Genomic DNA, 26,597 nt, shown 5'->3' with positions numbered 1-26,597 from the left:
CGTTTGACCTTTGAGGAGAACAATGGCTGAAGGCATTTCATTTTTCTGGCCTTCTCAGCGCCTAGGAGAAGGACCCCTTTACTCTGGGTGTTCGCTGTGGTCTGCCAGCAATTCACAAGCAGGGTGACAGTATGATCTCTGTGCTGTGTGTGTGTGTGTGTGTGTGTATGCGTGCCTGTGTTAGGCTATACGCGTGTGTATTGTTTGGGGTTCGGACTCATATCTACTGAATTTACTGTTTATGTGTTGAACAAACATAAAACCTTAAAAAAGAACCATTTGTGTGTGACCTTATGGGGGAGGCCACCCAATTCCACTCCCAGACTGCACTGTGCAGTCTGCTAGAAAAAAGGCCCTCTGAAGAGAAGAGTAGTTCATAGCGGTTCAGACACAGCTCCGCTAAAGAGGCAGCAGCGGAGACCGCTCTTGCCCTGAATACACGGTAAAAGGTTTACTGTAAATTCTAAATGGCGTTTTCTGCAACCCATACATCACTCATGACCATTAGGTTCCACCCTCACTGCACGGTGCACCCCTCCTAGCCACAGCTTTCCAGTTGAAACAGTACAGAGGCTGCAGTGGAGGCAGATCTGGCTTTGAATAGCCTGCAGCCAATGGATTTTCTCTGGATAATACAATGTTTGGGACAGAGAGGCAGGGATTAGTCCAGACGGATACATCCACCACCCCCCACATGCCCAATCTAATTAGACTGGAATCAGTTTAAGATGAAAGCAAGCCCCGGCATCACCGCACTAAATACTGGAATTAGTATTCCCCGCATGGGAATTTAATGACGGAGACTGAAAATCCAATCACATTCACTCCCAGTTTAGCCCCTCATGCATTGGGCCTGGCCAATGACGAAACGAAAGCACAACAACAACAATGATTCGTCTGTCAATAGATATTGACCAACATCACATCTGAGGCCACTTGCGTATCGGCGTTACTATGTTGTCATCATTTAACGAGGATAAACAGCTTATAATCAGATATTTAGACAGTCTGTTTCTGATGTAAACCTTGGTGGCTTTTCCGGGGGTCATAACAGGATGGATGAAAATAAGAATAGGAAAGAAGGAATAGGAAGCATGTTTTAGGACAAATATATGTATATATATGTATATTTGTTATTTTGCTAAATGCACCATGTATAAGTTCATGTATGATTTGGGTTTCATATATCAGCAGTGCATGTTCATACTCACACATTTTCCAGCCCTCTTGCAGTCACTACACAGTTTTTTGGCCTGAAGTTACCCTGTTTCATGGAAAAAGAAGGACTTTGCTTTGGTATGGCCTTTATTTTACTCATTCGATTGTATCTTCTTACTTACTGAAGGCTGCAATTCCACATAAAATCCTTTAACAGTGATTGGTGAAGTTAGTTATTAATCAGCCCTTTACATCAAAGCGCTGATTACAGCATGGGGATCGAAACTGTCAAATTATTGTTATCAGGCATACAGCATCAGATCCTTTTTAGTTTCTATTATCTTACAGACAGTATTCCACTTTCAGCCCACATTCGCTGATAAAACAGAACACATTTCGCAGCCCACATTCATATAAAACATTCTCACAGTCTCTTGACTTTATCTTGCCCTTATTATTATTTCCCTACCTAAGTATATGCAGTCAAGGGAACTCTATTTTAAAACCGGTAAAATGCAAGCCATATTTCAGCGTCAGGTTGGTGATTAACGGCATAGACCGGAAATAACTCCGGCACCTGGGTTCCATCCACCACACAATATCTCCTACACCTGCGATTCATCCACCAAAGCGTTACACCTGAGAAATCAGGAAACCGTTGTCCCTCGTGCACAAATACTCAACATGAAATCTTATTATTTATTACTGGCTGTATTTAGGGGTATGCACCAAAACAGAACCTGTTGTTTTTCTGCTAACAGGTGTAATGCGACTTTACAACTCACCCAACAACTGATCCTGTAAAAGTTTGTTTCCTTTTGTTTTCCCCCCTGTAGGAAATTCAATGTACATTTTGAGTGAATGAGGAGATAAACATTGTTTGTATAGTATAGGCAGCACTCGTTGTGATGCATCCTTTTAGATAGAAAATAAACATTAACAGTGTTTCCTCTGAATTTACCCAGGTGTCAACCAAGGCCACATACAAACTAACATATGAAAGAGCCAATCTCATCTTTTTTTTCTGTGTATCTTTCCTTTGGCCTTCCTGCTTTTAGTGTTTACTGCTTCAATACTCGTTTCTCAGGGACAAAAGGGAGGAAGGAAGGTGAAGAAAATGGAGGGGGCAGGAGTACACCTGCCTTATTATTGCATTGTGGGTGAAGGATACAATCACTCCTGGCATTTCTACAAGACACACTGCCAACTAACACATATCTTAAAGTGAAAGAGAAGGAGGAGGAGGTGTGAGAGAGGGGGGGAGAGAGAGAGAGAGAGAGAGAGAGACAGGCCGAGAGAAAGAAAAATCGTCGCAGACAGACAAACCAACAGGCCGACAGAGACCGAGTGCCAGAGACAGACAGAGAGAGAGAGAGCGAGAGAGAGAGAAAGAAAGTAGGTGATATGGAGACTGAAATGAGCAAGTGATAGAAGTGAGGTGAGAGAGAGAGAGAGAGAGAGAGCAGGAGAGAAAGAAAAGGAGGGGAGACCTGAGAGAAATCAAACATGGGCTCCGTGCAACAGAGGTACGTCGGCAAACGAGCATGTTTTGGCAGCCCGCTGGGACTTCCCCGGCAGATCGTTTGCGCTGTTTCCCAATCTGTTCTGAGGAGCGGCACAGCCCCACATGGGGACGTGTGAAGGCGTCGGGATGGGATTGCTTAAGACAGATGAAACAAGGTGTTTTTTGATGCCATCTCGAGCGGACAAAAGCCTGATTTCCTGTTTTTCCTGTGACACAAAGGGTGCTGTGTAGTTTGCCGAATAGTTCAAGGCTTCTTGTTGTCAGGGCTGTAAATAACTAAACACACGAGAGGTGAAGCTGCGCATGGTGGGGCTGGATCCACATGCCAAAAACTGCGCAATATTTGGCATATTTTTTTATTTTTTTTCCCGGGCATTTGTGATGCATTAACACCTGTAACAAACAAATAGCATTAGACTTCTCTCATCAGTTCCTTCAAGATTTTCCTCTCAGTGTGAAACCAGCTTGCGCACGTGAACATTTTGGCAGAAAGTCACAAAACTCCGGACAATGACAGCTTTCTTCTCATTCACTGGACCCTTGAAACAATGCCATAGTAACGGAGATCAACATGTCAGGCTTTGTAATATTGCTTTACATTTTAAAGAGCACTGAGCAGCCAGGCTAAGGTTTTTACAAGGCGCGCTGAGTCGTTGGGGAAATAAGGGAGCACTGGAGGAGGGAATGAAGGAATTTTAGGGGGTGATGGGATATGTCTCACTCTTTGTTCGCGTACACACACACAGGCGCACACCTACAAACGTACACATATTCGCACGCACACATACACACACCGAAATCATACCATGTGGAGCGGAAGAGCAGGCGGTGAGGAAATAGAAGCTAAATATAAAGTGACACGATGCATTCCCCAGGTCATTCACAGGCCCTGCACCAAATCACAATGGTCCACAGCTTGTCGTTTATCAGCGCAGGCCTGAGTCTGCACAGAGGAAATTATGGAGCACCCAAATAAGTACGCCCCGTAATTTATACAATCAATGACGACGGGGATGAGGAGTCGCATTGACATCAAATTTGCCCAGACGCTGTGCGTTCTTATGGGGTCTTCTTTGTGTATCCGCTCGGCAATCCTGGCAGATACATTCGTAACAAAAAGCTTTTTTAATGTTTAAATGCAAATTTTAATGAGGGCCTGTGTTGCTTTTCCTCTCGAGTCTTTAAGAGCCCTCTAAATCATTAAAACTTGCTCTTTCTTTGATTTCAAGGTCATTTGAAGAAATAAGGCAGCCTTAAGTGGCCCTCAGACCAAAAGTGGCCTATATGCCAAAGACCGCAAATGAATGTAGCCTAATGCTTTTTAATTTGCATTCGTCTTTAAAAACACTGAAGAGCCATCTCCAGGTCATAATAGGCTGAGATGGCAGTCGGAGGGCCCTCTAGTCATTAGTAGCAATGCAGCTTCTCTAAAATAAAGGCCTTTCTCATCTTGTTCTAACTTAAGCCCATTACTACAAAGACACATTAGCCTACTGTCCATTGCCTGTTTGTCTGGATATAGTATTTTTGTGTGGCTTTGTCTGTGTGTGTCCACATATGTTCACATATATGAATGCATCCTCCTCTTCTGTCTCCTCTCCTGCGAGCGTGAACACGCGCGCGACGCCGCTATTCAGCAAACACACATGCATGGAAACAAAAGAACGGCAGAACCGGGGACCTTAGGAGCAGACGACATGCATTGTTTGTTTAATCACGTGTTATGAGATGACTCTCTGTAATTATGTTGTCATCTCTCCGCTTCGACGCGACAAAACTGGGCCGCCCCAGCATGCCTTGCTCCTCGCTCATAATTCTACACTTCAAGCTTTAATGGTCAAAAAAGCGAGAGGTCTTTTTTTTTTTTCCCTCTTCTTCCCAGTCTTTCGTCTTTTTTTCCCCCCTTTTTATTACAAACACCAATATGTAGAGAGTGAAACTGTGGCACTTTTTTTTTTTTTTTGGAGCAGTCACATAAAGCCTATTTGACAGGCGCTATGTGTCAACTCCTAGTGCATATGAGTGTAGGGCAACGGATGAACGGTTTTTACGTACTATATTGAACTGATGAGACAGCAAATAACAGTGTGTCCTATTAAAAACAGCAAGACGGGTCTCTCTCTTTCTCTCTCTCTCTCTTTACCCCCCCCCCCTCTATCCTTCCCTTTCAATTTTGCCTCATGTCTCCCTCTCTCCTCTCTGTTCCATTTCCTTGCCATTCTTCTTTTCATTCTTTCTTTATCTTGCTCTATTTCTCTCTCTCTCTCTCTCTCTCTCTCTCTCTCTCTCTCCTTTCTCCTTTTCTCTCTCTCTGCAAGGATAGGTGGTGTGTGTCTGTGAAAAACTGAACATCTCCAGTGAAATTGGTTTTCCGTGGAGAAACTGATGGATCACTCTGTGTTCCTGACGGGAGAAGGGGATTGTTTATGCCGTACAGACAAATACACACACACACACACACACACACACACAAACACACAAACACACCATGCAGGGGCGAGAGGACAAGGGGATTGTTTATGCCGAAGCAGAATGAATTTTTATGAGCTGTAGATTGCTGTTTATGGGAAAATACACTTTAAGCTGCAAGAGATGTAATCTAGATTGCGGCATTCCCAACAATGAATTATGGTTTTGGAGGCAACAGCTGCAGTAGCCTTACTCTCACCCCCATTCCCTCTCCACACACACACACACACACACACACACACACACACACACACACACACACACACACAGATTAGTAGCAAAATTTTACTGCTTTTTAAGACCACAGACTTCATATGCCCAACAAATCAGACACATGTGCATGCACACACACACACACACACACACACACACACACACATATCATTAACATCTTTAAGAGCTGTAATTTTCCAAATGAAGCTTAACTGTATACAAGTGACTGGTGACAACATGCAGATGATCTGCAGTTGGGAAAACTGTCTCTGTACCGGCTGGTTGATAGAGTCATTCATATCCCTGTGGCACACACACACACACACACACACACACACACACACACACACACACACGCAAAGTAAGCATGCATTGCACATGCACATATGCAACCATCAAATGCACTAACCACAAACACACACAGAAAGGTTGCCTTAAAAAATGTCATTAGATTATGGATTTTATTATATTAGTTTATGGATATAGACATTAATAATGATCTAGTCAAATTAGTAATCAGCAGCATAATAGAAATAGTAACAGTAGACATAATTAATCTGGTTATGTTCAGATACATTTAGATTACTTTGCCTCTAGAATTCATACAATATGAAGTTAAACAAAGAATTTATTCCAGTTTTCAGGCTGAACATATTATCATCATTTTCTACCATCATCAACCTCTACAAGATGTGAAAAATTATTTCATTACCTACAGTCTCTTCTCCTGTACAAACACACACACATACACAAACACTGTGGGAGATGAAGGAGCAGCTTGCTTAGGTTATTACTATATCATCTAGGGTAGTTGGCTAACACACACACACACACACACACACACACACACACACACACACTCATGTCAAGGTTTAAATTTCATACCACAAGGCAGCAGATAGTCTGGTGCGGTCACACGATGCACCTTACACACACACACACACACACACACACACACACACATACGCACATACATACAATGATACATCCTCTAGACTCAGTGCATTTACAAGCCAAGGCTTGCTACAAAACAAAAGAGGCTTCATTTCACCATTATGTTGTAACACTCTCCACTGACCCTTTCACTGCTTTGCAGCTCCCAACCTGTTTTATGTACTGCTGTGGCTGTCTGCCTCCTCAGAGGCACGGTACACTTCAGCATAAATATAGAAATCCACAACACGCCAAATTATTGATGGCTTAGAAATGTCACATAAATGTCTTTAATGATCATATACATAGTGGTAACAAACAAACAAACACTGGACAAAGCTCAAAACTAGGGGAGAAACTCTGTATCTTCATAAGCCAGTTTGGTTCAGTTTAAATGAAGGCAGTGTGATATTTTGAGTTTGACCTTGATTTTATTTGCATTGGCACAGAATCTCAAGGCACACCTGAGCTCGCTCCACAGCACACCAGTTATAAACAACCAGCCGTTTGCAGTTATGACCAAGCACTCGTACCTCTATGCATGAACGAACGCATTAATTTGTAGGACATTTCTTCACATATCTGCTGAAAGAAATATGGAATAACAAACGAGCGGCAAAATTGTCATCGTTTTGTATTGTAAAAGACTCTTGAATTCACTGGGACTAACATAAAGTTTGAATAAAAGAGTATAACACCAATCCTTTGGACGGAAAACTATTTTAAAAATGGTAAATATGTAACTTCTTGTGCAGTCAAAAAATGTTCAAGTGCGGCAAGTATTGTTTTGTTCTAAGGCAATATGGAAGATCTATCCCTCATTCACAATGGATCATCTTATTAATGTGTGCTGGAAAAAAAGGTCATTTTATTCAGAGATTAAATTCATTCTCTGGGTCGTTTTTTTTTTTTTTTTTTTTTGTTCCCAGTTTTTATCAGCGCTCATGCATTAAGTCGAGCGGAGATGGAGCAAATGTATTCCACCCATATGTATGTATGAATGAATGAATGAATATCATTACCAAGTCTTGGACCCTCTCAAGGACAAAGTGCTGTGCTCCTCGCTGTGTGTGCTGTTGACAACCTTGTGTGTGTGTGTGTGTGTGTGTGTGTTTGCATCCGCTGTGTTTTTTTGCAGCGTGATACCAGTGTTCACCCTTGTCCGGGTCTCATTTTTGTGTGGATGCGTGTATATACCTTTGAATGTATGTTTCGTGTACATATTCTTCTTCCCTTTGCCTGTGTGGGTGTGTGTGGGTGTGTTCAAACGCAATTACATGTTCATGTATGTGTGTGCAGCAGTAATGATGCGTGTGTTTGATGCTATATACGTAAAATGCATGTCCGCAGGAGGGTAGTCCTCTCTGGTCCGGCAGAGTCCATGATGCTTGTTGTGGCGTAATGACACGCTACTCCCCTCTCCCACACACACACACACACACACGCGCACACACCCTCTCCTCCCCCCTTCATCGCCTCCCTCCCTCCTGTCTCCCTCATCTCCTCAGTGGCTTGTCACATTCAAATGCGGCCGTTTGCAGGTGACGTACCCAGGAAGTGCTGTCCCGTAATTGTGTCGCTCTGTCTTCCTGTGGCGAGGTAGCCGGTGGCTCGCCGCCCGCCTGCCCCGCGACTCACCAGAATTACCAACCGAAGGGGGTGAGCGGGTGGGGCGGGGTGGGATGGGGCGCTGGGGTGTGTGTGTGTGTGTGTGTTGGGGTGGGGGTGGGGGGGTGGGGGGGGTACCATTAAAATGCAAAATCACCACTGCGGTGCAGTGCGGCGCCTCGCTCCCTCACTCTTTCTCCGAGGCGGCCATCTTACGACGGAACGAGTATGTGTTTGATGGTGTGTGAATGTGTGTCTGTTTGACTCTGTGTGTGTGTGTGTGTGTGTACGAATGCATTTATGTGTCTGTGCGTTTGATAGAGTGTAGAGTCGAGCCGCGGCGAGGAATGGTGAGATGGCGTGGGGGGTTGGCAGGCGGTGTGTGTGTGTGTGTGTGTGTGTGTGTACGTGTGAGGCAGGGGGTGATAAATCAGAGCTAGGTAAAGGCTTTTTAATGCAGCGGACCCCTCTCCCAGCCTCCATCTTCTGTCAGGGCTCAGTAAAAGATGAGAGCCCCCTGGGGAACAGCACTAGCCCGCAGCATAGCAGGGCTACGCCGCAGGTCACACACACACACACACACACACACACACACACACACACACACACACACGGGGGCCTGACGCATAGCCACTGACTAGGCCCTGTGAATGAGTGAATACATGAATAACTGAATCTATTGAATGCATGAATATATAAATAAAACTTTCCACAGGAGCCACGTTTATTGATGAACACCCCCCCAAATAAATGTGTTTTTCAAATGATTTCCAAATGAATTCCTAAATGATTTATGGCCGGTGATATTGCATTTATATCAGAGAAAATATTTTCGCAGAAAACAGAATGGATATTTGGTTCATTTCTGCCTGCGCTCCTAAGGTCAAACAGAGTCTTTGTCGATGATGTGTCTTGAGTCTTGAAGCGGCCCCAAGTTTCAGGGGGCCGGATATGAAAAATATGTGGAATTTGCCAACATCTGACAATACTTAGTCGGCAATATATCTCCTGTCTGATAGAAAAATGTGTTCTGAATTGCAGATACGCTCTCTGTTCTGGCATACCTTTTTAATTTGACTTTGAGGGAAAACAAGCCGGGCTCCTAGATAGACAAGCAGAGATATGACTGCTGAATGTTCTGTAGGCCTTTGTGGATGGGGCAGGGAGGACTCCAGCGGCTTGGCGTAGAAGAGAAGCACAAACACTTGAGAACATAATACTTGACAGTTAGCCCAGAGTGTCAGTTAGGGGCCCTACAGAGAAAAGTTTGGCATGTTTGTGAAGAGAACGAGGAAGAAAACAGAGACGAGAAAAGTGCCAGAGAGCTGATTTTCAGTTAAAATTTCAGAAAATCTGGAACCCCAGTATGTTTTTGGCCTTTTTTTTTCCATGACCTTGTCTAGTTATTAAACAATCCAGCATTATTACTCACAGAGGAGGTTTTTGCTCTCTAGCCAAACCACAAAAGTCTTTGAAATAATCATAGTAATCTTGGAAAATTGATGATTACAAAAAAAATGGTTTTCTTTCTGGTCTTTAGTTAATATTAGGTAAGGAAGAAATGCCCCATTGTAATGCAGAGAGGCACAAGCTCATGTATTATGCCTTACTAATTGACCCTGCTCTAAAAGGGTCAGCTACGGTGTGCATATATATTAATTTGTTGGATGCTACATAAGTGCACATTTTAGTTTACATGGCCCCAGCTGGAACAACAGGGCCGCTGCTGAACAGCCAGAGAGGGAGTGAGGATGGGCGAGGCCTCTAAACAACTCCGAACCACCCAAAAAAATTGAGAAATGAGATTATATAAAGAGCTGGGAGCTAATAACTATTACAAAAACTACACCAAAAATACACACAAACGGAAAGGATACAATAAGAGCCAAACCATAAGTGCTAGGGAGGCCAAGTGTCTGTATGAAAGGGATTCTGACTGTGTGCTTATGCATATATATATATTTAATGTTAGGGTTAGGCATAGTGTCTCCAGTGAGCTAAGGGTTAGGCTAAAAAAAATGTTTTATGTGATAATTATGAGGAATTCAAGCATTACAACTTGGCCAGAAAGTAGTCTTGTGTAGCCAAACATCTCCTCACTTCGTTTTAGAGAGTAACAACTCCACACTGGAGGTTGAGACCTCATGTAGTACAGCAAAACAACATCATACTCAAAGCTTTTTCTTCAGGTTATAGCGCTGTGTTCACTCAAGAGTATATCAATTTTGACAATGTGCAGCTCTGCTCACCATTGTGTGTGCGGATGTGTGTGTGTTTATAAGCTACAGTACGGTTTGTATGTCGAGATGAGAAGGTTAATGTGCAAGTTTGTGCGTGTTCGTAATTCTGTGTGTGTGTGTGTGTGTGTGTGTGTGTGCATATGTTCGTGTGTGTGTGTGTCTGTCGGACTGAGCAGGTTAATGCTGGTTGACACATGCGGTTCACTGATCTCCTAGAGGAGTCGAGACTCGCAGCGAAACCTTCACACACAGGTATCCATGGCAACCAGAAAAATTATATTTCTTCCTTCCCCGGCAAGCTGGAGATTCCAAGATGCTGAAATGCACAAATACATTGTCATTACCCGGCAGCCTCATACTTAACAGGGTTAGGCTTTTTCTGCCTGCTGTTCTCATTGTTCAGTGTGTTGCCTACACATGTAATTTAGAAATTCCTCTTGTTACCTTTCCCAGACAGAAATGCCATATTATATTTATATGCAGGGTGGATGCTGCTCTCTATGCCCATACAAGGCTCCTTTTTTCAACATTCTTTCCGTCCGTGGCCATCACAGTGTTGTCATTTTACATTCTTGCATGTTTTTGTTCTCGGCTTGTCTCGGTGAGATTTGAAGCATTGGATTTTGTCATTGCATTAAAATAATGCTAGTTAGATTGGTATCTTACAGTAGGACTGTATCAATTATTCATGACACTTTACATGTACTGCTGCCTGCATTTTGTTGCTCATGTTGCTTGTGTGTATTGAAGGCCTTGTAGCAGCATTGATTGACTGATGATGGGGAATAACGCTCTGTTCTGCTCAACTATCTGCCTCTGTTGTTACTGACAACTCCTGGTTGAGTGCTCTAATGATGGGGGGTGGCGTCCATAAAGATGCCACAAAATTATCAAAAGCTTTCTCCACAATAAAAATACATATTAATGGAAATGAGTCAATATTCTGAGCTCAAATACTATAAAACTAAATATCCACATACTATATTACAGGTACACACAGAGAGGCTAAAAAAATAAAATAAAAAAAAAATCATGCTAGACCCGTCTTCCCCATCTAATCTGTGTATTTTTAGAAACCAAATCTATTTTGTATTTTTGTCGGCTATGTATGTCATAATGTTGCCATGTCAGTTCTTACATATCTTCTTACATATTTATTTTTTTGTTTGTCTCTCAACTTGTACAACAACAAAAATTTCTGTAACACTTGTCCTAAAGCCAAGCATGTGCCCTCTCCTTCTTCTCCTCTTTGAGGGGAAATAGAAATAAGCACATTGTGTGCCACGCCACATTCCTGAACGAGCAGAGGTTCAATCACATTTGCAGAAGTTATCGAAACTTTCAAAGCGCCCGGCTGCCGCCTTAAGCCACAGGAAATTCACTGGGACATCTGGAGGGATGTGTGCAGATTATTGCTCATTTAGTCTGTTCTAGACATCAGTAGGAAGAGGACTGAGATGGCTAAACACACACGCACATACTGCAACATCCACACACACACATTTGCACGCAAACACACACACACACACACACACACATGCAAGCTCACTCACACAAACAAGCTTGACTTTGGCAGATCTTACCTGAGGCGCATCACAACACACCTGTGTATAATCCCCCATGATGCCCTCTGGTCGTTTGTCCAATCCCCTCGCTACTCCTGTCCTAGCTCAGCCAATCAGAGGACAGGTCAGGTAAGGTTTGCCTCCATCTCTTTAGCCCTGGTGTTGGACTAAGAGGATGTGCAATATCAAATAAGTCTAAAAAAACACACTGTGCCGGTGTCTGTTTGGTGTTTTCTCTCACTGCGGCCTCAAATGTCCAATGGCTGTAGAACAGAAATAACACAGTAATTTAATGTTCAGTCAGATGTTGCATGTTTTTAGCATCAGGACAAACTGTGTGGCACGGTGCTTTGTGGAAAACATTATACCTGACGTTCAGAGTAGGATTTGGTTGTGGTAAATTAAAAAGGTGGATTAACTATGACCACCAGTCAGTGGTAATCACAAAATGAACAGCCACAAATATAAACAGAAGCCAATGATATTCAAAAATTGTACTGATTGATGCTTAATTTTAATTAAAAAAATATATTTTTTTAAATGTACATGTGTGTCTACTGATTAGAATCTATGCTGTGAATTTACATATAGAAAATCAGTTTATAAAGGTGGATAAACTCTTACACAAATAATATTGGATTTATGTGTGATTTCTAAAAAAAAAAGTTATAAAATAGAATAACCTCTATTGTCCTGTATCATAGCCTACAGGATTGTTGAGCCCATTTTCTTGCACTTTGTGTTTGCTTTTCAAAACAGCGCTTATATTGAGGTAAACATATAGATCATATATAGATCCCAAAACGCCTTGGGTCTTGAGAACGAAAAAGGAAAGTCCAAATTCTATATATTCCCTAAGCAAAGCCTCTCCATCTTTCTCAAGGTGTGAGATGCGACCAGGCAAAACCTCAACACTGACGATAAAAGCCCAGGAAATTACTTCCTTATTTTAGGTGTGATTGATTGTTCCCCTGACCTGTTAGACTGAAGAGGTGGTTCAGACGAGGAGGCAGACTAAGATAATTGGGCCCGGTGGTATCCAAAGCCCGGCAGGTGTTGAAAGAACTCTCATAACACAGGTACCTGCAGCGGCTGCAGCCCTGAACTTTAGCACACCTATGATTTCACTACCTGGGAGGAATTTTTGTGTTTTATGTTCCATGTTTTTTTTATTGAATAGATGAAATATGAGAGAGATACCTGTAATTGACATATTGAACATGGCACAGGAAAAAATACACAGGTGTCAAAAATCCTTTGAGATGTTAACAAATAAATTGCACTATTTTTTGTTGCAACGTTTCAATGTCATTCACTCTTTGAATGTGATGTCATTTGTTGGAAATAACTCCCCATTACAAGTGGGATGTAATTCCCGTACTTTTTGAAAAGTAAGTAAAAGCTTAGACCGAGAGCAGAAGGATCAGAGATGAATTCAGTTGGAGTAAAAAACCACAGGTGTTTTCCACTCTCTAATTCCATTAGTGATGCACAGGGGTTTCTGAGTCCTTCTAGCCATTTCAAATGAAGAGGTAAAAGCCAGGCATAAGCTTAAATGATAACATTCTCTCTCAGTGAAAATATGCATGTAAGAATCAAAGCTATTGTACTATCCTTATTATTATCTGCAAGCCAAGGGCTCTGTTCCAATTAAGGAATACCACACATGGACAATTCAACAAGCATGCACACAAACGAAGCTACAATAGGTACAGTAAAGTACCTAGTATTACAGAGCCCAGAAAAGAGCTTTTTACTTTAAAAACTATTTAATCAGGAAAATCAACGCCTCACATCAAAGGAATGGAGATGAGGGACAGGGGGATAAAGAGGCTCATCAAAGAAGGAGATCTAGTTAGGGATTCAACGCCCTAATTCCCTTTCTCTTAAAACCTTCGTCAGAGGGGGCACGGGGCCAATTTGCTCCCTAAATGGCTGCGTGTGAATGTGCAGATTGCTTTGCATAGCCGCTGGGAATCTGGGCTTCTTCCTCTTTTTCTTCTCCAGACGGAGTCTGTGAATTAGAAAAGATCCAAAGACAGATAGGCTTAACGTAGCCCTAGCTACCTTCCTTAAGTCCGGAGCCTTGTTCCAACTTCCAACTAATTCAATCCATGGCCTAACTCAATTAATAGACTTTAATGCACTGTTTCTTCTTTATCTGTTCTCTTTCCTGGGGATTTGGGACTTCAATTAGAGTTGTAGAGTAGTATCTGGAAATACGGTTTGAATTGTAAGCCCACCTGAATGTTAAGACAATGACATGTCCCTATGGCATTAAGGTTGATCATATATGCATCCTTAATCTCCAACTCGCTTCCTGGGACTTGCTGTACATTAATGTAATGTGCGTAGTGCATAAAATATTGACAACCAATCTTTTCTATCTCAGGCTTTATATGCATCGCTATGAGATTCATTAGTTGAAATGTCCTTGACGTGAGAGAGGACTTTTGAAAATCCACACGATGAGCCCTATGTTTTTTAAATTATACATGTCAAACCAATCTCCATATAGAATCCTAACCCCCACCTCAACGTGTACATTTTCTTTTAATCCAATGAAGGGGCTATCTTAATACTTCTGTATGTGCTTTAAACCTTCTTATTCATTAATTTTGGCCTTGCATGACCACCAAGGACATAGCCTACATTTTCCATGGAGTAGCATATATACTCCACAGACATGAGGAAATTCTGGGAGAAAATAAGCATCATATCGGTCAGTTACATAAATAATTTAAGTTCAGCAGCGCTGGTACACCTACCCACTACTCTTCGGGGCATTCACCACCTCATGAGGACAAATGCGAAAATATTTTACCCTCGCTGCACAACAGAAACATTAACCTCAGCTGAGTGAAAATGCGTGTGTGTGTGTGTGTGTGTGTGTGTGTGTGCGTGTGTCTCTGAGCCAGTCAGTCCGAGCCCAGCTCTCCGCAATAGGCTCTCTATCACGCCTGCAGTTCTGATTGATCGTCTCGGCAATCAGCAATTAAGCCCTAGTGATCAGAGGGGGAGAGTCGAGGAGGGGAGGAAGAGGGGAGGGTGGGAGGTGCCCCCCCTCCCTCTCCTCCTCTTCCAAACCCCCCCACCCCCCCGCCCCGCTATCCTCTCTCGTCAGCCCGGGAAAGGCTTCACTCAGCTGGGGTGCGTTTGGCCCGGGGCTGGGCTCACTGGTGGAGGTTAACTCCAGCATAAATAAGCATCTTTGGACTCATTACAGGGATTAGAGAGTAATTCGCCTGCGAGGAAGGAGACGACTGCCAGGGTTTTGGTACAGTTTACTACAGTCTTATAGGGGCGAGGGCCCTAGAGATTACAGAGAGAGAGATGGAAAGGCAGCAAAAGAGAGAAAGACCAAGGGAGAAGAGAGGCTGGCTGTCAAGTGTGTGTGTGTGTGTGAGTCAATCCGAGCCCCCGGCTGCCCCCTTGATCTTTAGCATGTTGGGGTGCTGTGAAAACGGATAATGGGAGTTAGAACGACCGGGCCTGTCTAGAGAGAAGTGTGCTGATTGTTATAACTTTCCCTCATCTCTCTCTCCTCCACTTAACTAAATAAACACCCAAGAGGTAGCACTCTATCAATTTTAATGATGTTGAAATAGAATTTAGGCACAAAATACACAACAAATGCTAATTTGGCCATGATGAGAGGCATCAGAAATTCCTCCCATTATTTATTCAGCTGACTTTCTGCATTTTTCATCAGAACAAATATTCCCATTTCAACAAACACACACACACACACACACACACACACACACATACACACACACACATACACACAATTTAGAGCATAAATCAACACGTTCCTTCATCAAATATATGCTCTGTGTGGTTCTCTGCAGTCAGTCCAGTGCACCAAAGACAAATAGTTCTGTCCAAAGTCCAGCTGGAGAAACTGAAGGGCCAGAGGATTGTCAATATATGCACACATACATTAAACATAGCAGGTCGATGTGTGTTCAGAAAAGACGCATCATAGAGACTGAAGTCCAGTCATATACTCATACCCGCCTTCCTTGTGAACCTTCCAAAGGGAGGGCCATTCACAAACCAGCCGCTGTTAAATCTGCCATGTTTAGTTAGTTATTCTAAAGCTATCTTGATAACAGCCTTCATAATATGGTAAACTTCAAGGCACATTTTCATAAATATACAAAGGTGGTGAGTCATGAGTATGTTCACTGCAGCAATGCATATTCCTTGCAAGTCCATTTGTACAACTATAATAATATGAACCCACACTCCGCCCCCATGTTATTTTTTTTTTCATTTTTCCCGATACTTTGAAAATAAATTAAGTGGTGACAACTTCCAACACAGCAGGAAGTGATCCGTTGCTCTGACATCATCACCTGGCGCCCATCTCCACCTCCAGCTGGACCGGCTGGACCTGCGCCGCCTCCGCTCCACAGTTGGGGCAGGTGAGGCAAGCGTCTGCGATGGCGTGGCTCTTGATGCAGTAGTAGCAGAAGACATGTTGGCAGCCCACAGTGTGAGGCATGGTCGGCCATTCTCCGCACAGCCCGCACTCCCTCCACACCCCCGGCCCTTCTCTCGCTCCCTCCCCGTCCTCGCCCTTTCCACCGAACAGAAACGAATACACGGTCGCCTTCACTTTCCTTGTATTGATCAACGGCAAGAAGAAGATGAGGAACTCCGCAAAACCGTGCCACAGCAGCTCGCGGTTCATGTACTCGTAGGTTACGTCCCGGACCGCGTTGGGGTTGCTAAAGACCGTCCTTGCTCCCACAATCCTCTCCGCTAGCACCGGGTGGCGACCGTTCCTCAGGAACACGAGGAAGTTGGCGAGGCTGGCGAGCTGGGCGATACCGGAAACGAGGGCCAGGGAACGGCGGACACCCTGCTGGAGCAGCCCGCCATCTCCTCCGACCAGGGGCCCTCCTACACACGGCCCCAAACCAAGCAACAGCAGCAGGCTGTGGGAACGCTCCTGGAGCCAGCGGGGCCCGACGGTGAGCAGGGCCAGACCCAACTTCTGCCTGCGGGACAGATGCCTGTAGCGGGGAGAGGAGGAGAGGGTGCTGTGGTAGCGCAGGCTGAGTAAAGACTGGCCCACCGTGGCGCTGCCGGAGTACAGGGTGAACCTCCACAGGAGGAGCTGGAGCAGAGCCCTCAGTTCAGGCTCCAGGGGGGTGAGGAGGCCCGGGCGGCAGTTCTGGAAGCACTGGGAGAAGTGGGTCCAGACCAGCTGCTCAAGGGCCGAGTCCAGCTCAAAGGCATCCAGCTGGTTGATGCGCAGCACCGGGGTCTGCGGGTCTGCACCGGTGTCTGAACCAGAACCTCCAACTGTCTTCGTCTGGTTGTCCTCATTTTCCAGACCTGCTGGAAAAAACACAACAAGGGTATGGAGGTTAATTAAATTTGATGTTGAAGTTCTCAAAATTTTCCTGGTCAGCATACTGTATATCTCACCCACAGACAAGAAATCAACAATAAAATGGCAAATAATGGAATGTGTAAAAATTCTCATTCATTTACAGTACATTACTAAATAGCTTAGTAACATATAGGGCTGAAAGATATTGACAAAAAATCTAATTCTGATTATTTGCTAGGGTATTGCAATTGCGATTTAAACTGTGATTCATATCATCACAAGTTTTTCTTGTCATACATTTTTTAGAACTTTAAAATTGTTTAAAGAAAAGTGGTTTTGTTAAAAAAAAAATACAGTAGATGTCAGTGTGCAGGATTTACTGAGTTTGAGTATGATGAAAGGTTTTCACCAAAATTGCACTTGATTCATGGACCAAAGATTACCTGGAGCACTAAAACACTTCAGAAATCCATTTTGGATGTCTATCTCTCTTAAGAAATTAATTGAATCCACTGCGATTTGGAAATTGCAGAAGCTCATATTTATTTTATTAATTGTGCAGCCCTAGTAACATATAGGTTAGCCTATACTATATCTATATGGTTCCTGAACACTGGAAGAAAAATATACAGAGGCACAAAGTATTAAAGGGCAACTCGGTTGTTGGGAGGAATGAGGCCTCGGAGGTGAAGCCCATCCTGTTAGGAGGGTTATTTTTTCTTTATACACAGGAACGGAAATCACTTTTCACATGTAAAACCCGTCCTTAATGCAACCTTTGAGCCGCGCAATGCAGAAGAGCAGGGGGTCTTAGACTGCTCTCTCCAGTGTATAAACACACACAATCCAACACATACACACCCACACCCACACACACACACGGGAGGCGAAGCCCAGGGGCTCTTAGTGCCTGCTCCCTCTGGAGATAGGGGTGTGTGTACAAATCACATCACCAGGGATTAGGCTAACGGCACAGTCTCTGGTACACCGTAAACATCTCCCAAATGTGGAACTACTTTCCTCCCCCTAGAGTCGACTCCATATGGGATCTTGCCATTGTGACGTCCGGGCTATTTCGCGCCGCATACGTTCCAAACCGCTCCCAGTTCCCCAGTTTTATCTGCCCTTTCCTCAAATGAAACGCTTAAGAAGTGGAGGGCTAACTAACGCAAAGAGAGACAGAGCAGAGAGAGGGCCAGAGAGAGAGAGAGAGAGAGACAGAGAGGCCTTTTTTTGACAGTGGCTTTTGTGTCTCGCTGAACAGGATTTGTCACGAGGCTTTAAAAGAGATTTCAGCCGGGTAAATATGGCAGTTTTGACAGAAAGAGAGAGAGATGATGGTCACTTTAGACGTTTCTCAAGGAGAGGGGAAAAAAAACATTCTAATATGCGGTGGCAATGCTCGGGTTTATTGTGGTGCACAGGACCATCTGTGTATTCATGATGTTTCAATAGACCCAGGATACACCGTCCAACCAAGTTAGAATTAGCAAATGAATGAAAATAGAGTGAATTCACACTGAAGTAAGCAGGTGTGACAAATTCATTGAGCTGCATTTGAAATGCTGCCATGTTCAGTGACTAGAACCTCGCCTGTGACGGAAGTAGAGTTTGGATTAAAAAAAATGAGAGGTAGCCTGAATGTGTATGCTAACCAATAAACAGGCTCCATTTCTTTTAGTTTGATTTGAAAGTTTCTTCTTGATGGGGAAAAAATGCGCAGATTATGTGCCTGTGTGTGTACGTGTGTGTGTGTGTGTATGACTATGAATGTATGTCAAGCATAGCCTTGATCTACCCAGAGCTCTAATACAGAGCTAAACTAATCCATCAGTCCATAGATCCACACACACACACACACACACACACACACACACACACACACACACACACACACACACACACACACACACACACACACACACACACACACACACACACACACACACACACACACACACACACACACACAGCCAGGTGGTAGAAATCCCCGTCACAGCAGCAGCCCTCTCGGGAGAGTAAACCCGGCCGGGTCCGATATTCTCTTCAAAGCCTTTTATCGAGCAGTTTACAAGTTATGAATGAATATGTTTTATTTGGGGGAACACGGTATTGACAGCCACCTATCAATAGTAATGTGACTATTGTCAAGGGTCTGTCAATATTAATGTAATTATGATGTAGAGGGATCAGAGGGATGCCGGAGTCGGGGGCCAAGTAACATCTCCTGCCCACTGCCATATCAATAGCAGGGATTGCTATTGACAGCCTCCCTTCAGACTTGCAGCACTTGCCAAATATATAACAAGCAGACACTTCAGTCAATGCCGGCCTGCCTATAAAAATTAAGCATTTGAATTTACAGGGCTTTCACCGTGGACAGCTGGAAATCCATGTTCCTTATGTAATAGTCAAAAGTCACGGTCAATGCCGGTGTTTACTGAGTACTGTAAACACAGCAGACATGGTCGGCGTAGGAGCACATGGGCAGACATATACGCAGACGGACTCTTTCCCTCACGCGCTCATACACAAACACACACCTGACGTGATAGACTGACTTGATAACTCTCCCGCGGGTCAGCCAACCAACCGACCCAGAGACGAAATGCCCTCTCCTGGAGTGACGGCGCCTGACACCCAACAGAGTCAGACAGCAGGTTAGAGAAGTTCACTGAGAATCAATAAAGAAACAAGAGAAAAGTCTCGGGTCTAGCTATTCCATCAGGGCTGTATAAAATACTTTAAAAGCATTTTTTCAGGGAATATTAAAGGGTATTTGGGTTCAGGTCAGATGAGATTTTTTTTTTTTTCTTGTTCCCTTAGCTTGTGCACAATGTTCAGACAAAGATAGCGCTCTGACTCGAGGCCGACTGCCATTGCTTACAGACAACAACAACAACAATATCCAATCTAACGGGAAACACATAGCAACATTGCTTCAAGGCAAAAGGGGCCATGACCAGTGTGAGGAAAGGGAGACGGGGGAACAAAAGCGTAAAGAGCATCAGACTGAAGCCTCGCAGCTGCGCCGGGTCCTCTGAAAACTAGACACCATGCTACAATGACAGATACCCGACAGACAGACGGATAGATAGACAGACAAACAGACAGACAGAAAAACAGACAGATCAGCCAACATGTGATGAGACCTCCGGCTGAAAGCTCCGAGCTACTGTCTACCGATACAGTGGAAGAAGAAGAAAAGGGGGGGGGGGGGAGATAGCAGTGGAAAAAAAAAGGAGGGGAAAAAACAGATAAGCATGAACCTCTCCCAAGGAGCTGACCTTGAGACTGGCGGTCACAATAAAGGAGGAGGGAACATTCCTGAAGCGTACGCGGCTCAGCCATACTGAGGGGCTGGCATCCAGGGAATAGCCTACAGACAGAGGATGGCTGCACTGTCTTCTTGACCTTGGCTTTGGTGTCTAGGGAGGGGGTGAGGGCGTTTAGGGTAGGGGACTAAGGGACTGAGGGAGCGGGGGAGCGGGGAGTATGTCTCCGGGGGATTGTTTTTTGCCTTTTCTGCAGCGGACGAGCGCTCAGAAACCATTCGCAAGGATATCATTCCACGCCAGTTGTAAACTGTCTGGCCAAAAATCTCGATTTAGCTCCTGGCGTAGTGTTGCGCTGAAATTCCAAAGCACTTAGCTATGGTTGTTAGCATAATATATTTGTTGAAATAATGCATAAACGGTCACTTGGCTTTCTATGATGCTTGTAGCGAGAAATAGGCTATGCATTGGCAAGGCATGCTGGATTGCAACCTTACATTTTCTTCTCTCACTCATGTAAATTAATTTGTGTAAAAGGTCTGGCGAATATAACCTATTTCTCTAAGGACTCCAGTCTCGTTTTTCTCTCTCTCTCCCTCTCTCTCCCCCTTTATTGCCCCTCTTTCGCCAGGAACGAGTGCAGGCCTATTAGCCAAGGCCTGCTAATGTCCTCACTATGAAAACGGATGAGAATGTCAGATTTAGAACTTTTAAGAGAGTGATGTCATACAGCAGACCACAGGCATTACGGGGACGCTAAGATTACCCAGGCGGTAACCGGACTAATTGTTATGAGTCTGTTTCATGAAAAATGAATGTGTGCAAATGCACGGAGGGGTCTTCAGGCTGTGTGTGTGCGTCGCACACTAATGCTTTATCAAGGCTCTCCTCTTTCTCTAATCACCCAAGACTCCTCCGAGCCATGGGGTGAGGGCCAAGTTAATGCCTGAACAAAAAAAAAAAAAAGAAAACATCACTTAGAGCAGCACATCCGACACAAAAAATTGTGCTCTGCTTAATCTGGTTTGCTCAGAAGGTAAATTATTTAGGAGAATTAATTGATTTCATGAGTACGAAGGTTGAGTATGCTAAAGCTGTATGAGTAATAAGTACGGGGGTTTGCAAAAAAACAACTTAAAAAGTCATGAAACATTTAGACAGCAGAGAGGCATATTGAATGTGGAGGAAAAAGCGGAACAGCTAATGAATGAGAGAATTGAAGTTGTCTTTCTTAGGAGTCAATGGGAGAGCATTGGGGCCTAACCTCATGCAAATAAAATGTGCTATCCTGAGGAATATTTGATCAACACATTCCAGAGCTTCTCTTTATGCATGAGAAACACAGAGACAAAAAAGCAATGATGAGAACATTTAGTCCTTCGTGTTTTATCTGTGCAACAATTAAAATGAGTGAGGGAGTGGAATGCTGTAAACCCAGGGGATGTTGCTGTCTTCTCCCGTAAAAAGCCATGAGATTGCGTGATGACTGGTTAGACAATTAAGCTGAGGTTGCTACAATAGGCAAATCCACTTTAAAGATGCCACATGTAGGAATTTCTCTTTGATATACAACTGTGAAATTAGTTGGGGGGGAAAAAATGCGACTGCTGCTGTTACAAACAGTAGCCCTAACGTTACTTTCATCTCACTTTGAGAGTTTGCTGGTTTGATTCCCTGCAAAAACTAAGAAAACACTGTCTGTTCTGGTAAATTACACATTAAAGGTGACAGGGATAGGGAATAATGTGGTGATAAATAGCAGCTCACAGGGGCTAGAGAACATGATGCTGATGGGCATTATCACAATTCATTTATCAATGATGGATGTTCTGAGGAAATCTTACATAACGTTCCTTTCATAAAGGCTAGTGTTATGTCTGCCAGCGCCTATCAGTCTATGTAGGCCTGAACCTGGCAGTGACTAAGATCTACCATGGGTTACAAATACTTTTCTGGAGTTGACTGTGCTCTAAGGCTCTGGCCTGGTGCAGCTTGTACTACATGAACAAGGTGTGTTAAAGGAATAGTTCACCCCAAAATGGAAATTTGCTCATTATATACTCACCCTCGCGTCAGTCGAAAAACTAGTTTAGTATATCCACAAAACACACAGCGAGTTTGCTAGCGCTGGTCTGTGCCAGCCTTCTCCAAAACGACTAAATTGGCCAGGAACTGGTTCTTTAGAGTTCCAAACAGGGAAAAAATGACCATAAAATTACTCCAAACAGCTTGTGCAGCATAATCCAAGTGTTCTGAAGCCAAATGATTGTACTGAGGGTCCAAATATAGTCCAATATTTACCTCATTAACTCCTAGATTTTCCGCACTCACAGAGCTCTGGTCGCCCTACAGCGATCTGGTAGAAAAGTCTTGCTGCCTTCATATGCTCCTCGTCAGCTCCTACTTCTGCATTTTACAGTCGTAAATACAACTTCTCATGTATTCAAGTACTTTTTAGTCAGAAATAACAAAAATGACCCTGAAACAAAAGTAGCTTTTTTGGTGACTACTTTAGAAACCAAGTGGTACAGAGCTACTTGTGCTGCAACAGCGGAATGAAGAGAAGAATATTTGCATCAGTTTTGTAATTGATATTTTAATTAGTTCATTGGCTAAATGTATATGCGTGACACCAGTTACACCAGTTGTTTAACACAAAGTTAAAGGATAAGGCTGGTGTTTTTTAATGCATTGCTTACCGTCAACAAATCCTATGAAAATAACAAAATCAGCAATGATTTTGTTTTGCCAACAAGTCTCCTCCATGTAGCCGGTGCCCAATGCAGCCATGTCCCAGCAGCCATAGAACTCCATTGTACTAAAAAAAGGATTAAAAACACATCACAGAGCCATGCCGTTGCTCTGGCAGGATATTTCATCATCGCGATGCACCAGGCCAGCCGACTTTTTCCTCAAATAACTTAATAAGCCGGCTGTAAAGATGTTTGCGATCTCAGGAAAGTAGTTCCGTAGCACCGAAAATAGTCCCCGGCGTAATGAAGAATTTGTTCCCATCTGAATTTGATTTGGTAATAACTACAACAACCTGACTTTTCGTGGTAACAGTTAGCGATTTTTAAAATTGAAACTATGTCTTTGTGAGCTGTATTTCAAGGTTTTTAGCTTACAATTGGAGCCAATGACTTCCGGGTTGAAGGCTAAAAAGGGAACGTGGGAAGTCAGAAAGTAACGGGAGTAGAGCAAACGCATTGTTGATTTTGTTATTTTCATAGGATTTGTTGACGGTAAGCAATGCATTAAAAAACACCAGCCTTATCCTTTAAACAAAGAGTGAGAATGTCAAATCTTGGCATCTTGGGCACCATGTAAAATTTGACTTTCCAATTTGTATTTACCACTTTATTGGGTTGTTAGTGTGCTTTACCAGTAATTATAATATTTCTGACAGCATTTAAATGCAGGATCTGCTTGCTATTGTTGTGACAGTTGGTGCAGTGCAGAACAAGTGCGGAAAATATAGGACATGATGAGGTAAATATTTAACTTATGGACCCACATTGCAATCGTTTGGCTTCAGAACACTTGGATTATGCTGCACGAGCTGTTTGGAGTAATTTAATGGTCATTTTTGCCCTTTTTGGAGCTCTAAACACCCAGGACCTGGTCACTTTAGTTCTTTTGGAGTTTACAGAGCAGTGCTAGCAAACTCGCTGTGTGTTATGTGGATATACAAACTTCTCCAGTGTTTTGACTGACATGAAGGGTGAGTAGGCTAGATAATGACTTTTCATTTTTGGGTGAACTATTCCTTTAACCATCTTGAAACAGGCCACACATTATGGGCATGATTTGGTACATTTACAACTAAAAAGGTAATTAATCAGGGGTGCAGTTCTTTCCAAGTAATTGCACAGATAAACCCCCTGCCTGTTTCACACACCTTCATCTGGAGAACTGTATAAGATGACCTTGTGACCCCGGAGTGAGATCACAGCCCAATTTAACTTCAGTGATTCCCTTAAAAACACACTCATTATACTAAGTGTTCAGATCCACACACAGAGGCACGCACCCACACTTCAATCTCATGCAATGAGCCGCTCCACATTCTCTTCATAATGGCATTGTCTCTTAATTCTTCAGCTCGTGCCTATCGGTCTTTAACAACAACAAAAATCCAAATCTGCTCCATTTTGATAATAAGGCAAGAGCATTATGTGATAATCACAGCGGGGATTAGGTTTTGGCAGAGTGTGTGAGAGCAGCCAAAGCCACTGGAAAAGAGAGATATAACCAAGAGACAGATAGAGCAGAGGAGAGATGATTGAGATGAGAGAAATGAAGTGAGTAGTCTCTTGAAAATCAATAAGATCAACTTTGCCATGAATCTCAATGTGGCAGTTTTTGATCTCTGGCACTGATTATTTCGGGGAATAATGGAATGATGTGTGGAGCTGTATACTCTTGAAGGAACATACAGTCACAAGGTTACCATCCAAAGTTGCACTTTTGGTAAATAAATAAAACTGGAGAGGACTCGTATTGGATACTAATTAGCTGTCGCTGATGGTTTGAGCAGTAGGTATTATACACACTATTTTCTATGAACCCCGGATTTGATTTTGAAAGTAAACACGCAGATATGAGGTACAAAATAGCGCGACATACAATACATAACATTGACGTTATAGACAACACGGAGCTGCTAGACCACAAGTCTTGACATTGATTTAGCTGAGCAGACGTGTCGCACTCGAGCTTTCTGTGGAAATTCAAGCGTGTGTGGGACAACAAATGCTGTAACACAGACAGGCTTGGTTTCTAAACAAGTCGACGAGGATATTTACCCATTGCTTTTCGGGGAAAATGCGACCTCGCTGTGGCCCAACCTTCCAAGCCAAGAAGGAAAACACTGTATTTCCGGGTTGTGTGCAATGACCCCGCCTCTTAAAGAAAACTCACCAATTGAGTAACGATTACAAAACCCGTGATCACAATGAGCCAATCAGATCACGCAGCGGCAACGTAGCGGCAAACTGCAGGGGGAAGTGTCGTTCATCCTCAAAATATCTCATTCACATAATTTCGTTGTAGTAACCGTACCTAGCGACCAACTACTTGATGAAGCTACGGTAATTCACATAAAACAAGACAAAAAGTGTCATACACTCCAAATGCTGAGCAGTGACTGTTCAGTTTGGTCTAGCAGCAGACGTTTGATAATGTAACCATACTGTTGTGTACAGATTGTACCTTATTGACTCTGACTGAGTAAGAAGCAGTGATTATGAGTGTGTTTGCTAGCTTTTGCTAGCTTTGGCTAGGTTGCGATTTGTAACATAAACAGATCCATTTCCATTATTCGAGCAGTGTTGAAAATTTGCACAATGAACCAAAACACAAAAACACCAGAGTCACGGGAAAAGTCGAAGTTGTCGGGACAGGGAAGCGACACTTTGAACCTGCCCTCAACTTCAAGAGAGATAGAGCTGAATATAGCCGCCCAGGGCCACGGGACTGAGACAAACAACATGAAACAGCTTCTAAACGAGTTCAAAGGACTTTACGAGGAGAGGTTGAGGCGTCTGGAGCTGGAGACCACGGGAACTGAAGAGGACATACAACGGGTTGGTAGACGGCAAGTCTTTTGTGTGCTTTTTGACTTCTATTGTGCCTATTCATTACAGGACTGGATATCAACGGTAGCGTGGCCGAGCGGTCTAAGGCGCTGGATTTAGGCTCCAGTCTCTCTGGAGGCGTGGGTTCAAATCCCACCGCTGCCATATTGACCTTTATTAGTTTGACTTCATTTCGATAATTTGTGAATGTTGACAATATACCGTAGTGTTTAGGATGCTCCAACATGTGGACATGTTCACCACCTTAGTGCAAACAATGAATTGTATTATCCAAACTTTCTCTAACATTTTCAAGTCAAGCACCTCAAATAAAGTCTACGTTACAGAGTAATCTACACCACAGATCCCCTTTAGATAGTTTTTTTTTCTGAGAACCCCCATCTGGCAAGAGTTTTGTTGTCTATCTCTACTAAGGTGAGGAGACAACAGTGTAGAGAGTTAGATTCTGAGCCGAGGGCCGTGATTCAGGCCTAAACCCTATACATGCATATATCTCTGAGTATTCTGCCGACATCTATAGTCATTAGGTTACCGTCCATCCAATACAAATCAGACAGCATCCTGTACACCGTGACTCGGCCATCAGAGGATGACCTCCGTCCTGTCAGACAAATGACAGGAGGAAGCATAGGGGCGCTTTCATAAAGCCGCAGCACTTGTAACA

At 43.5% G+C, this 26,597-nt stretch overlaps 2 protein-coding genes and 1 non-coding gene across 3 annotated transcripts in view; 2 read left to right on the top strand and 1 right to left on the bottom strand.

Annotated features, from left to right (window-relative positions):
* Nucleotides 1-15,213: 15,213 nt before the first annotated feature.
* Nucleotides 15,214-25,178, bottom strand: pex2 (peroxisomal biogenesis factor 2). Its single transcript, XM_071909951.2, has 2 exons — nt 25,142-25,178; nt 15,214-17,063 (listed from the first exon to the last, which is right to left on the bottom strand). Exons 1-2 carry the CDS (start codon nt 25,143-25,145, stop codon nt 16,069-16,071), a joined length of 999 nt encoding a protein of 332 aa, XP_071766052.2. The 5' UTR covers nt 25,146-25,178; the 3' UTR covers nt 15,214-16,068.
* Nucleotides 25,179-25,681: 503 nt separating this feature from the next.
* LOC139916409 (uncharacterized) overlaps nt 25,682-26,597 on the top strand; it is a 100,375-nt gene continuing 99,459 nt past the window's right edge. Inside the window, exon 1 of the mRNA XM_078291541.1 lies at nt 25,682-25,921. Within this exon, the coding sequence (XP_078147667.1) occupies nt 25,682-25,921 (240 nt within the window). The remainder of the gene's footprint in view (nt 25,922-26,597) is intronic.
* On the top strand, nt 25,996-26,077 carry trnal-uag (transfer RNA leucine (anticodon UAG)). The gene has a single exon. It is a non-coding gene; the product is annotated as a tRNA-Leu (tRNA).

The sequence above is a fragment of the Centroberyx gerrardi genome, chromosome 22, assembly GCF_048128805.1.
Source record: "Centroberyx gerrardi isolate f3 chromosome 22, fCenGer3.hap1.cur.20231027, whole genome shotgun sequence".
Taxonomy (NCBI): domain Eukaryota; kingdom Metazoa; phylum Chordata; class Actinopteri; order Beryciformes; family Berycidae; genus Centroberyx; species Centroberyx gerrardi.
The sequence above is the reverse complement of the archived record's forward strand: the minus strand, read 5'-3'. Positions and strand labels throughout refer to the sequence as shown.